The 13,146-nt window shown below is 33.6% G+C and overlaps 1 protein-coding gene across 1 annotated transcript; it reads left to right on the forward strand.

Moving 5' to 3' along the window:
* The first annotated feature begins 40 nt into the window (after nt 1-40).
* LOC141344825 (serine/threonine-protein kinase NIM1) lies at nt 41-11,216 on the forward strand. Its single transcript, XM_073849724.1, has 4 exons — nt 41-110; nt 4,589-4,900; nt 6,853-7,121; nt 8,530-11,216. Exons 1-4 carry the CDS (start codon nt 41-43, stop codon nt 9,289-9,291), a joined length of 1,413 nt encoding a protein of 470 aa, XP_073705825.1. The 3' UTR covers nt 9,292-11,216.
* The last annotated feature ends 1,930 nt before the right edge of the window (nt 11,217-13,146 follow it).

Raw genomic sequence — 13,146 nt, forward strand, 5'->3', positions numbered from 1 at the left:
CATATCTGAGACTGTGAGTTGAAACCAGAAGACGTAGAGGATGTTTTTAAATATGATGAGCGGGACTTTACCACTAAAGACTGAGAAAAAAGGGAAAGGACACATTCTGTGTGAGTTTGAAAATGCTATTTTGAATGCTATTTTGGTTTGAATGCTATTATTTTTAGGATAAAGAAGAAAATGTTTGAATTGAATTGTTGAATTGTTGAATTGATTGAATGTTGCTTCTTTATAGCTGAGGAAACTTTATGGGGATCTCAAATGTGACCCTGGACCACAAAACCAGTCATAAGGTCAAATTTTACAAAACTGAGATATATACATCATATGAAAGCTCAATAAATAAGCTTTCTATTGATGTATGGTTTGTTAGGATAGGACAATATTTGGCTGAGATGCATCTATTGGAAAATCTGGAATCTGAGGGTGCAAAAAAATCAAAATGCTGAGAAAATCACTTTTAAAGTTCTTCAAATTAAGTTCTTAACAATGCATATTACTAATCAAAAATTACATTTTGATATATTTATAGTAGGAATTTTACAAAAAATCTTCATGGAACATGATCTTTACTTAATTTCCTAATGATTTTTGGCATAAAAGAAAAATCAATAATTTTGACCCATACTATGTATTTTTGGCTATTGCTACAAATATACCCCAGCGACTTAAGACTGGTTTTGTGGTCCAGGGTCACAAATGTAACACATTGACCACAAAACCTTGTAAAACCATCTTAAGTAGCACAGGTATATTTGTACAATACATCGTATTCTTTTAGGATAATTAAGAAAAGATCATGTTTCATGAAAATATTTTATAAATTTCCTACCGTAAATGTATCAAAACGTCATTTTTGATTAGTAATATGCATTGCTAAGAACTTCATTTGAGACAAAGTTGATACTTAAGTGTCATTTCTCACTGAGAAAAATAAAAGAGTTGAAAACTCATTTTTAAATCCAAAATGGTCTTTTTTCAGTTTTCAGGTTAACAAAGAACAACGTTATTGCTCAGATTTTGCTCTTTTATAGCTCATGAAAACCTCTCTCTCGATTTCTAGACAATAGACAATAAATGTGAGATTAAATGTAGACCTTTTCTAGAGTCCCCTCCATCACAGGTGTTTCTCTTAAGGAAAAAAAAACTAGTAATAACCTTACGCCATTGAGAAGAGATCTCAATAAGCACTCATACCTTTCTCCAAAACTTCTCCAAAGAACTACATGACAGCTATTGAGTCGTTTTATTTCTTATATGAAAGCATTTGATGAGAAAGGTTTGAGTTCATATTGAGATCTCCCCATAGGCTCCTGGATTCCTAGACAATATACAATAAATGTGAGATTAAATGTAGACCTCTTTTAGAGTCCCCTCCATCTCAGGTGTTTCTCTTGAGAAAAAGACCCCAGAAATATCCTTAAGAAATCTCAACAATATCTCATACCTTTCTCCAAAAGTTCTCCAAAGAACTACATGACAGCTATTGACTCATTTTATTTCTCATATGAAAGCTTTTAATGAGAAAGCAATTGATGAGAAATGTTTGAGTTCATACTGAGATCTCCACATAGGCTCCTGGATTTCTAGGCGATAGACAATAAATGTGAGATTAAATGGAGACCTTTTCTAGAGTCCCCTCCATCTCAGGTGTTTGTCTTGAGAAAAAAACCCTAGTAATATCCTTACAAGATTGAGAAGAGATCTCAACAAAATCTCAATAAGAACTCATTCGTTTCTCCAAAGTTCTCAAATGAACTGTATGATTGACTCATTTTATTTCTCACATGGAATTATAAGAGAAACATCTGAGACAAAGTTTATACTTTGATGTCATTTCTCACTGAGAAAAATAGAAAAGTTTGAAAACTCAATTTTATATCCAGAATGGTCTTATATCAGTTTTTCAGTCAACAAGGACAATGTTATTGCTCAGATTTTGCTCTTTTATAGCTCATGAAAAGTCAATTTCCAGACAATTGACAATAAATCTGAGAATAAATGTAGACCTTTTCTAGAGCCCCCTTCATCACACGTGTTTCTCCTGAGAAAAAGACTCTAGTAATATCCTTTACAAAATTGAAAGATCTCAAAAATGTCTCAATAAGCACTCATACATTTCTCCAAAAGTTCTCCAAAGAACTCCATGACAGCTATTGATTCGTTTTATTTCTCATATGAAAAAAATTGATGAGAAACATTTGAGTTCATATTGAGATCAACCCATCGGCTCCTGGATTTCTAGAGAATAGATAATAAATGTGAAAATAAATGCACACCTTTTCTAGTCCCCTCTATCTCAGGTGTTTCTCTTGAGAAAAAGACTCTAGTAATATCCTTACAAGATCTCAAAAATATCTCAATAAGAACTCGTATCTTTCTCCAAAAAGCTACATGACAGCTATTGACTCAATAGTTTAAAATAGTAGTTTAGTTTAGGATAGTTTAAAACTCAATTTTAATTCCAGAATGGTCTTATTTTAGTTTTCAGGCCAACAAGGACAATGTTATTGCTGAGATTTTGCCCTTTTATAGCTCATTTATAGGATTTCTAGACAATAGACAATAAATGTGAGATTAAATGTAGACCTTTTCTAGAGCCCCCTCCATCACATGTGTTTCTCTTAAGGAAAAGACTCTTATAATATTAATATCCTTACAAGATTGAGAGGAGATCTAAAAAATATCTCAATAAGCACTCATACCTTTCTCCAAAAGTTCTCCAAAAATTACATGACAGCTGTTCTCATATGGAAATTTAAGAGAAACAAAGTTGATACTTATATAGGCAAGTTTAAAAACTCAATTTTAAATCCAGAATGGTCTTATTGGAGTTTTCAGGTCAACAAGGACTATGTTATTACTCAGATTTTGCTCTTTTATAGCGCATGAAACTCTGTGGAGTTCTAAGATGTTCTCATAAGATTTCTTAGTAGAAATAACTAAAGTAGACATGAAAAAACATTTAAAACTATTATTTGTGTAGAGCATCACTCAGAATATTTGGATTTGAAAGCATTTGATGAGAGATGTTTGAGTTCATATTGAGATCTCCACATAGGCTCCTGGATTTCTAGACAATAGCCAATAAATTTGAGATAAAATGGAGACCTTTTCTAGCATCTCCTCCATCTCAGGCGTTTCTCTTGAGAAAAAAGACCCCAGCAATATCCTTATGAAATTTAGAAGAGATCTCAAAAATATCTCAATAAGAACTTAAAAGATTTTCCAAAGTTCTCAAATGAACTGTATGACAGCTATGACTCATTTTATTTCTGATATGGAACTTTAGGAGAAACATGAGCCACATAGACTCCTGGATTTCTAGACAATAAATGTGAGATTAAATGGAGACCTTTTCTAGCATGTCCTCCATCTCAGGTGTTTCTCCTGAGAAAAAGACCCTAGTAATATCCTTACAAGATCACAAAAACATCTCAGTAAGAACTCATACGTTTCTCCAAAGTCCTCAAACGAACTGTATGACAGCATTTTATCTCATATGGAATTTTCAAAGACAAATCTATTGAGAAAAAGACCACTGTAGTCTCCTTAGGAAATTCAGAAGAGATCTGAGAGATCTGAGAAACATGAGACAGGTCTCAAATGTTCTTCTGAGATTTCTTAGTAGAAGTAACTAAAGAAGACTTGGAAAATACATTTAAATCTATTAATTTTGTATAGGACCACTAAGATTATTTGGACTAGGACACATCTGATGACGAGAAACAAGTTCATATTGATCTTCCCATAGTCAAGAAAATCTCACAATTAAATCTCTATAATATCTGGATTTTTTTCCACCTAGACAACAGTCATGAAATCAAATGGGGACTTTAGCTTCATCCGTAGTGTTTCTCTTGAGAAAAAAAGCCAGTAATCTTGTAAATCTGTTGTTGGAATCTTGTAAATACATTACTGGGGTTTATTGCTTAAGAGAAACACTTGCAATGAAGGCACTTCAGAAAAAATCTCCATTTAATCTCTTAATTGCTCATAAACTAATCCAGACATTGACATTGAGATCTCTTCTGAAACTCTATAGGAGATACGTGTGAGGTCTTTTTTTTCCAGGAGAAACATCTGAAGGAGGATGAGACTACACTTTTAAAAATAATGGTGCTTCAAAAGGTTCTTCAAGCGATGCCATAGAGCAGGGGTCATCAAACTTGATCCTGGAGGGCCGGTGTCCTGCAGAGTTTAGCTCCAACTTGCCTCAACACACCTGCCTAGAAGTTTCCAGTATACCTATTAAGACCATGATAAGCTGGTTCAGGTGTGTTTGATTAGGGTTGGAGCTAAACTCTGTAGGACACCGGCCCTCCAGGACTGAGTGTGGTGAACCCTGCCATAGAAGAACCATTTCTTGCTTACCTTTTTATAATCTGAAGAACCTTATTTGCCACAAAGACCCTTTTGTGAAACAGAAAGGTTCTTCAGATGTTAAAGGTTCTTTATGGAACCTTTTAGACAAAATGGTTCTTCTAAAGCTTTTTAAGAGTGTTTTACAGAAAAACAAATCCATTTAATCTCGCTGATTTCTCCAAGAAACAATTAAGAGAATAACAAGATCTGTTTCTCCATACAGGGCAGGTGGCCCAGCAGACGATGCCGTCTCACCACAAAGAGCTTGTGCCTCAGCTGGCCTGGATGGAGGTCAAGAAAACAATGGAAAAGAAGATGAGCATTCAAGCACTGGACAGAAAACTTGCAGTCGTGAGTCCAGAGATCAACATAAAGCAGACGCCCTTCGAGAGAGCAGTCTATAACCTCGGACACAAAGAGAAGCTTGTCAATGACGTCACCTTCGGCAAACGGATTGGCTTTTATGAGCTTCGCGAGGAAATAGGCAGCGGAAACTTCTCTCAGGTCAAACTCGGTATTCACGACCTGACCAAAGGTGAGAGACACTTTCTGTGTTCATTTAAAATGTCCGAGAGTCGCTGCATTTGATGCAAAATTTCCTAAAGTTGACTTCAAACTTTCTTGTGTTGTGGACGGTAATTGAACACGTGTTCATGACGTCACATATAAATCTGGGGGGAGTCGAATCTGGGTTAATCCAGAAGATTATCATTAATCTTCATCAGGATGTGTTCGTTTCTATAAACCCCCCTGGAGGCCCACCCTAATGTTCTGAATAACCTGTCCTGTCACCATCCCAATGGTGTCTGTTAAGAAGTAAAACAGTAGAAGGTGAATGGGTGGTCAGTTATTAATTTTTTTTATGATTTGTTTCAGATGTGCATTTGTGTCAACGCTCATTTTTGTGTCCAGATCTATTAATTTTTTTTGTCACTTTCATATATATATATATATATATAATTTATTATTTTTTGTTATAATTGTATAAAGTATAATTAAGATTCTAATATAGCTGTTCCAACAATATCCCTTTTCTATGACAAATACTTTTAAAGTTTCCATTACAATTGAAATGCATTATATTATATTATATTATATTATATTATATTATATTATATTATATTATATTATATTATATTATTTTTGTGGGGCTAGAAGTTAAAAAAGTTTTTTTCTGAAGTCACAAATTGATAATATAGACATGAATAGTATTTGTAAAATATTAATAATAATATTAGTAGTAAAGTATCCTTGATGTTAGATATTTGTATTTGTATTTTTTATTGTTTTTTAGCTATATTTAATTATTTTTTTAGTAATAATTGTATATAGTATAAGTTTCTAATACAGTTTTTCCAACAATACAAATTTTCTATGACAAATATGTTTCCATCCTAATAGAAATGTATTATTAAATTATATATTTTTGTGATGCTCTGGATCAATCCACTACAGATGCTAGTTAAAAAGGTTTTTTTTAAGTCACAAATTGACAAAAAATGTGAATATTATTTGTTTTTATCATTGATGTGAGATATTTTTATAATTATTATTATTATTATTATTATTATTGTATTATTTTTTATTATTTTTATCAATAATTATTATTTTTTATTATATTATATTATATTATATTATATTATATTATATTATATTATATTATATTATATTATATTATGTAATTCTGTGGGACTAGAAGTAAAAAAAAATTGAAGTCACAAATTTACAATAAAAATGCAAATTGTATATGTACAATAATAATAATAAAGTATGTTTTATCCTTGATGTTAGATACTTGCATCATTTTTTATGGTTTTTATTTTATTATTTTCAGTTATAATTGTATAATGTATAATTGAGATATTATTATAGTTTTTCATAAAATACACCTCTTCTATGACAAATATGTTTAAAGTGTTCTTATTGAAATTTATTATTATATTATTTTATATTATATTATATTATATTATGCATTTCTGTGGGGCTAGAAGTTAAAAAAAGTTTTTTTAAGTCACACATTGACAATAAAAATGTGAATAGTATTTGTAAAATAATAATAATTATAATAGTAATAAAGTATGTTTTAACCTTGATGTTAGATATTTGTATTATTATTTTATTTATTTATTATTTTTAGTATTAACTGTATATAGTATAATTGAGATTCTATTATATTTGCTATAGATTTTGAATCATTTTCATTAAATTATTTTTTCTAATGATTGAAATGTAAATAGTCAAGTATATTTTAATTTTAGTTACATGTTTTTGTTTTGAGTTTGAGTTTTAACTATATTAAAGTTGAACTGAAATAAAAATAAATGTTGTTATGGCAACTAGCTGAAAAAAAATCATGGTTTTAATTCTAGTTTTAGTTTTAGTTAACTATAATAACCCTGGTTTACTCTGATTAACATGAACAACTGACCCATGTGACACTGGTGTTGCATTTTCTCCCTTTTTTCCTCTTTGATTCCTCTCTCTCAGAAAGGGTTGCTGTTAAGATCCTGGATAAGTTGCGTTTGGACAAGCGCTCACAGAGGCTGTTCTTGTCTGAGATACGCTGCATGGAGAGACTGTCTCACCCCAACATCGTGCGTCTGTATGAGGTGGTGGACACATTTCGCAAGCTTCATCTAGTGATGGAGTATGCGCCTGGAGGAGAGCTGTTCTCCAGGATCGCCACCAGAGGACGCCTGTCTGATTTGGAGAGCAAAATGATCTTCTCTCAGATACTGTCTGCTGTCAAACACATGGTGAGAGACACTGTGCTGACCACCACCTATGAGTCTATCCTTTATAGTTTGTGTTTAAACAGTAAATAAATAAATAAATAAATAAATAAAAAACCCCATTGGGCTGCATGATTAATTGCAATAAAACAGAAATCACAATGTCTGCAAAATGAAATGTGACTACAGTTGTACTGTAAAATATAATTTTATTTTTACATAACTGATTCTCTGTTTTTCTCTGAAATATGTGACCCTGGACCACAAAACCAGTCATATGGGTTTTTAATCATCTGAATAAATAAGCTTTCCATTGATGTATTTTTAGGATAATATTTGGCCGAGATACAACTATTTGAAAATCTGCAATCTGAGGGTGCAAAAAAATCTAAATACTGACAAAATCAAGTTCAGGTTATCCAAATAAAGTGCTTAGCAATGCACATTACCAGGGGTGCCGCTCGCAATTTTGGGCCCTATTACAAAATATGAGGTTGTCCCACAAAATAGGTTGTTGTTTACAAAATATTTTCATCGAACAAGATCTTTGCTTAATATCATAATGATTTTGGCATAAATTAAAAATAAATCAATAATTTTAACCCATACAGTGAATTGTTGGCTATTGCTACAAATATACCCGTGCTATTATGACTGGTTTTGTGGTCCATGGTAACATATAATAAACCTTTTCATATTTTTTTTTAATATTTTGAATATTTCTTTTAATATAATATATTTGTAAAAAAAAAAAAAAAAAAAAAAAAAAATCATATTTGCATTTTTAAACAATACCAATTATCATGATGAAATACTACATTTAATTATTTAATTATTATAAAAAATCAGCAATTTTTGCAAAACATGTGAAACATACCTAAAACAGATGAGATTAAGCTTTTTTAATTAATGGAAAATTATGTTCCATATCAGGTACAGAAAAAAAATATGGAATCATTCAATGTTGAGGTAAAAATTATGGAATCATTAGCCAAAAAACACAATTAGTACTTTGTTGCTCCTCTTCTGGCATTTATGATGGCCTGAATTCTTTAGGGCATGGACTTCACTAATAAAAAAACAATATTCTTCATTAAGCTGGTTTAACTTTCTTGAATAGCAGTTAACAGATCAGCTTTGCAAGATGGAACCTTCTGTAATTTGTTTATTTTCTATGAATTAAACAAAATGGGTAAACAACATCTAAGTGTGGTGATTCCATACTTTTTGTCAGGGGTTGAAGCAGTCTGATAAAATCACCAGCTAAATAAACATACCAGCTAAATTAGACTTTCACAACACTAGAAAAGAAAACCCATCATTCATTAAAGTAGGCTTGCATGCATTGCATACAGAAAAAAAACACATTGTGTAGTCAGTTAGCACGCCAAAATGTTTTGCAAATAATTATAAACATGTGTTTTACCTTTAGCATGACAACAACATCATCCACCGAGACCTGAAGGCTGAAAACGTCTTCTACACCACCACATACTGCATCAAGGTGGGGGATTTCGGTTTCAGTGCTAAATGCAAACCCACCGACATCCTCACCACTTTCTGCGGCTCTCCGCCCTACGCTGCCCCCGAACTCTTCCGGGACAAGGGTTACATCGGACCGCCGGTGGACATTTGGGCTCTGGGCGTCCTGCTGTACTTCATGGTGACGGCTACGTTCCCTTTTAACGGCTCGAGTCTGAGACGACTGCGCTTCTGCATCCTCAGTGGATCCTATGCCATTCCTGCGTACGTCCCTGATGTCTGTCAATATGTTATTAAAGGCGCGTTGAGGCTGGTACCTGCTGACCGCATATCCCTGGCGCAGATCATGTCCAGTGCGTGGCTGAGGGGAATCGAGTACCCGCAGCCGTACACACCTGCTCCTCCCACACCTGCGCACCTGGCTGATGCATCACGGACGCTCTCCGTCGAAGAACGCTCTGTTAAACTCGCGCTCGAGGAGCTGGGAATCACCGAGATTCACCTCAGGAACAACGCGGTGCTGGATTCCCGAAGCCCACTCACCGGAATCTACCGGATTGTTCTTCACCGAATCCAGCGGAGCAGTTCCGTAGAGTCGGCGGGATACACAGGGCCCTGTCCTGCAAACACCCGTCCCGGGAGGAGGTGCTGGTCTCACCCTACGACGGTCCATAGGAAACAAGAGCACTCCGCCGTCTGTGCCATCCTATAGACAACGTAAAGAAATACAGAGAGTGCTGTGATTTGGTGTGTCTTTCTATGAAATGAAGCAAGGTGAATAGGGTAAAAAAAAAATAACTAATAGTTATCGCCTTATACTTACCCAGTTGACTGATTACATTGATATTTGCAACATTTATTGCATTACACGGTGTTTGTGGATTTTGAAAAATGTAATCATTGTATGCATTTTGTCTGAAAGCAATGAATAATGATTCACAGTTTGGTCCGCATAGACTTCTGTATTGCTGAATGTGTGAACAGTTTTGGAATTGTGGCTTCAGTATTGAAATAACTTGTTAGCAATTGAAAAAAACAATATATTTTCAAAATTTTGGGTGGAATAAAATGTTGTATATAATCAAACAAATTATGAACAATCCCTCTGTAAAAACCTTCAGGATATAGACAGGAATTAAAATGTAAAGTTTGGTGTGCTACTGGAGATTTATGGCTCAGTGTAGAAGAAAAAACTAATCTTTAAAAATATGTATTGTAACTAAAATCTATTGACACAAATAGATAAAGTGTTATAAAAGAAACATTTAACCGTTTCTTTTGTATGTTTTCTTTCCACTAGTCTGAAAAAACACTTTATGAAAAACCAAAAAGCCCAAAATCTCAAATTTGATATAGGTGCATGAAAAAACAGCACTTTTGCCTGCAGTGTCTCCCCTTAAAGAGCTAGTTCACCCAAAAAATTTACATTTTGTCATCATTTGGGGTAAACAGTTGGTACACTTTTTGCTTTTTCTGTTATCACACCAAAGGGACTGTAAAGAAGTGATTTTTCATATGACATTTCCTTTAATACTAAAATATTACTGTAAGTAAGGAATAATTGACAATTGGCAGTTGAATAATTGAATAATTGATGGCCGTTGAATTCTTAGAAAATAATACACACCGGAGGTGGTGACCACGATGCAAAGCAGATTATTTTAGAGGAATTCAACGGATTCCAAGTCAATTATTCCACTTATACTACAGTTACCATACCTCAAGACATCAATCAGATGATATATTTCAGGCCATTCATCCGGTTTATGTCCTTAAACCTCTATTGTGAGTAGCCTAATTACAAAACGTCATTTTAGACCTAGTAACGACACTTGAGCTGTTGATAGCAGACTGCAGTTAATAATTAAGTTTTTAGACAGACAGATGGAAAAAGAGAGAGAGACTAAGCTTGTGAATAACCTCTCTGAGTCTGAGTCTGAGTCTGAGTTAAAGTGAAACTTTAAGTTCATTTTCTTCAGGAAAAGCCTGTTGTTATCTCTTGTGAGAAATGTCATATCGTTTTTAAGTTGTTAATCATCAGAGCGGCACTAGCAACATTATGTTAATGTGTGTGCAAACTGTATCTGTGTGTGAGGGAGAGAGTGGGAAAAATATGAACCAGATTATTCCCCAAAACATGGGAATAATCTGTTGTATTTATCCTATTGTTTACTGTATTTATTTGTTTGGCCAGTATTGTAATGAGTTTTAATAATTCTGATAATTTTGACCTTTGGAATAACTAAAATCCTGTGGCAAAATGATATAAAGCTGAAGCTTTTCGCTGGAACTACATTTGCCATGCATTTCACTGAAAAAATGTACACCTTAGAATGTTCGTCAGCCAATCAGATTCAGGCATTCAGCAGCCATAGTATAATAATTATCAACATCCATAGGTCATATTTGCCAAAGTTAGCTCATAAATACAAGAAGCTTTTTTGTTCCAACTGTACACCCATCCGTAATCCTATAAAGCTGCCTAACCAATAAATTGCAAATCTAAAATACTTTTAAAAATGATAATTCAACCGTTTTTATTTTTCATTAAATATTTTATTTGATTATTTGTTTAGTTCAAAGTAGTTCATTTGTAAAACATTGTACAGGAATATCAAACAGCGATGCAATATTTAATTTCAGTTCATCATTATAATAGTAACAGTTGAAAAGCTGAGTAACAGTAAAAAACATTGAACATTTCCAAACAGCAATAATAATAAAGCTTTTAAACCTTTGAATCATTTGGAAGTCACGTGAATTCCTTACTTGAGACTTCATTATGACATGATTGTTTGTTGTTGAATTAAAGTTCACATAAATACTTTTCTGTGGCTGTCTTTTTTTTTTTAACAGTGCAATCATCGTGTGTCCTCCTTTTTGTTCTTCAGTATTAAACAAATAAAAATTCCATTAAGAGGAGGTGATTATAATCTGATTTAAAAGAGAAGAGAGGCATTTTGGGTTTCTATTTGAAAAGGGTGTTTCCTGCGGGGATGAAATCAGCATAAAGAAATAATTTTCATAAATGCATATACTGTATGTGTTTTATAATAATAATAATAATAATACACTTTATTTTATAAAGCGCCTTTAAAAGAGGCATCTCAAAGCGCTGTACAAGACAATAATAATAAATAAAAGATAGCACACACAGAATACAAGCAGTGAAAACAAACAATAATACAAAAATAAGATAATAGAAAAACAGAACGGTCACCTAATTCACATCAAAAGCTACCCTAAAAAAGTGAGTTTTAAGGGATACTTTAAAAATCTCAAGAGATTCTGCATTCCTAATCTCAGGGGGCAGGGAATTCCACAATTTGGGAGCCAATGAGGAAAAAGCCCGATCACCCATAGTTTTTAACCGAGTTGTTTGAGAATTTAACAGTCCAGCTGCAGAAGAACGTAAAACACGAGAGGGGGTATATGGGGTTAAAAGCTCTGACAAATATTGGGGAGCCAGATCATTCAAGGCCTTATAGGTCAGCATAAGAATTTTAAAATCAATACGATAACTGACCGGAAGCCAGTGCAATTTTTCCAAAATAGGTTTAATGTGCTCACTTACACTGGTCCTTGTCAGAATTCTTGCAGCTGAATTTTGAACCAACTGAAGCTTACTAAGGGTAGCTTTTGAGACTCCACCCAGCAAAGCATTACAGTAATCAATACGTGAAAATACAAATGTGTTGATTAACTTTTCAGCAACAGAAAAATTTAACATGGGACGTAATTTAGCAATGTTTCTGAGATGAAAAAAAGATGTCTTGACTGTATTACGAACATGAAGATCAAATGTTAAGCTGGAATCGAATATCACCCCCAGATTTTTTAGTTTATTTTGAAATTGTAGAGCAGAGCCATCCACACTTAAGGTAACGGACTCAGCTTTACGCAATTGGTGAGGAGAACCGACAAGCATCACTTCAGTTTTGTCACTATTTAAACAGAGAAAATTTTCAGACATCCAATTTTTAATCTCAGTAAGACATTGAGAAAGAGAAGACACAGCCACTTTGATATTGTCAGGCTTTGAATGAATATAAATCTGAGTATCATCTGCATAAAAGTGAAAATTAAGGCCAAGGGTTCTTAAAAGTTGACCAAGTGGAAACATGTAAATACTAAAAAGTAAAGGGCCCAAAACTGATCCCTGAGGAACACCAGATTGGACCACACCAACCTCAGATCTGAACCCACCCATCACAACAAACTGCTTACGATCAGAAAGATAAGACTTAAACCACTTCAATGCAGAATCACAAACTCCAAAAACAGTCTCTAAACGGGTAATTAAAATAGAATGATCTATAGTGTCAAAAGCGGCACTAAGATCCAAAAGAATCAATATCGATAGACAACCAGAATCAGAAGCCATCAACAAGTCATTAGTGACCTTAACTAATGCTGTTTCAGTGCTGTGGAGTTTACGCAATCCAGATTGAAGTGGCTCAAATAAATCATTTAAAGACAGATGAGAAACCATTTGTAAAGCCACTGTTTGTTCTAAAATTTTAGCAAGAAATGGAAGATTAGAAATGGGACGAAAATTATGCAGGTT

Source organism: Garra rufa, chromosome 10 (assembly GCF_049309525.1).
Source record: "Garra rufa chromosome 10, GarRuf1.0, whole genome shotgun sequence".
Taxonomy (NCBI): domain Eukaryota; kingdom Metazoa; phylum Chordata; class Actinopteri; order Cypriniformes; family Cyprinidae; genus Garra; species Garra rufa.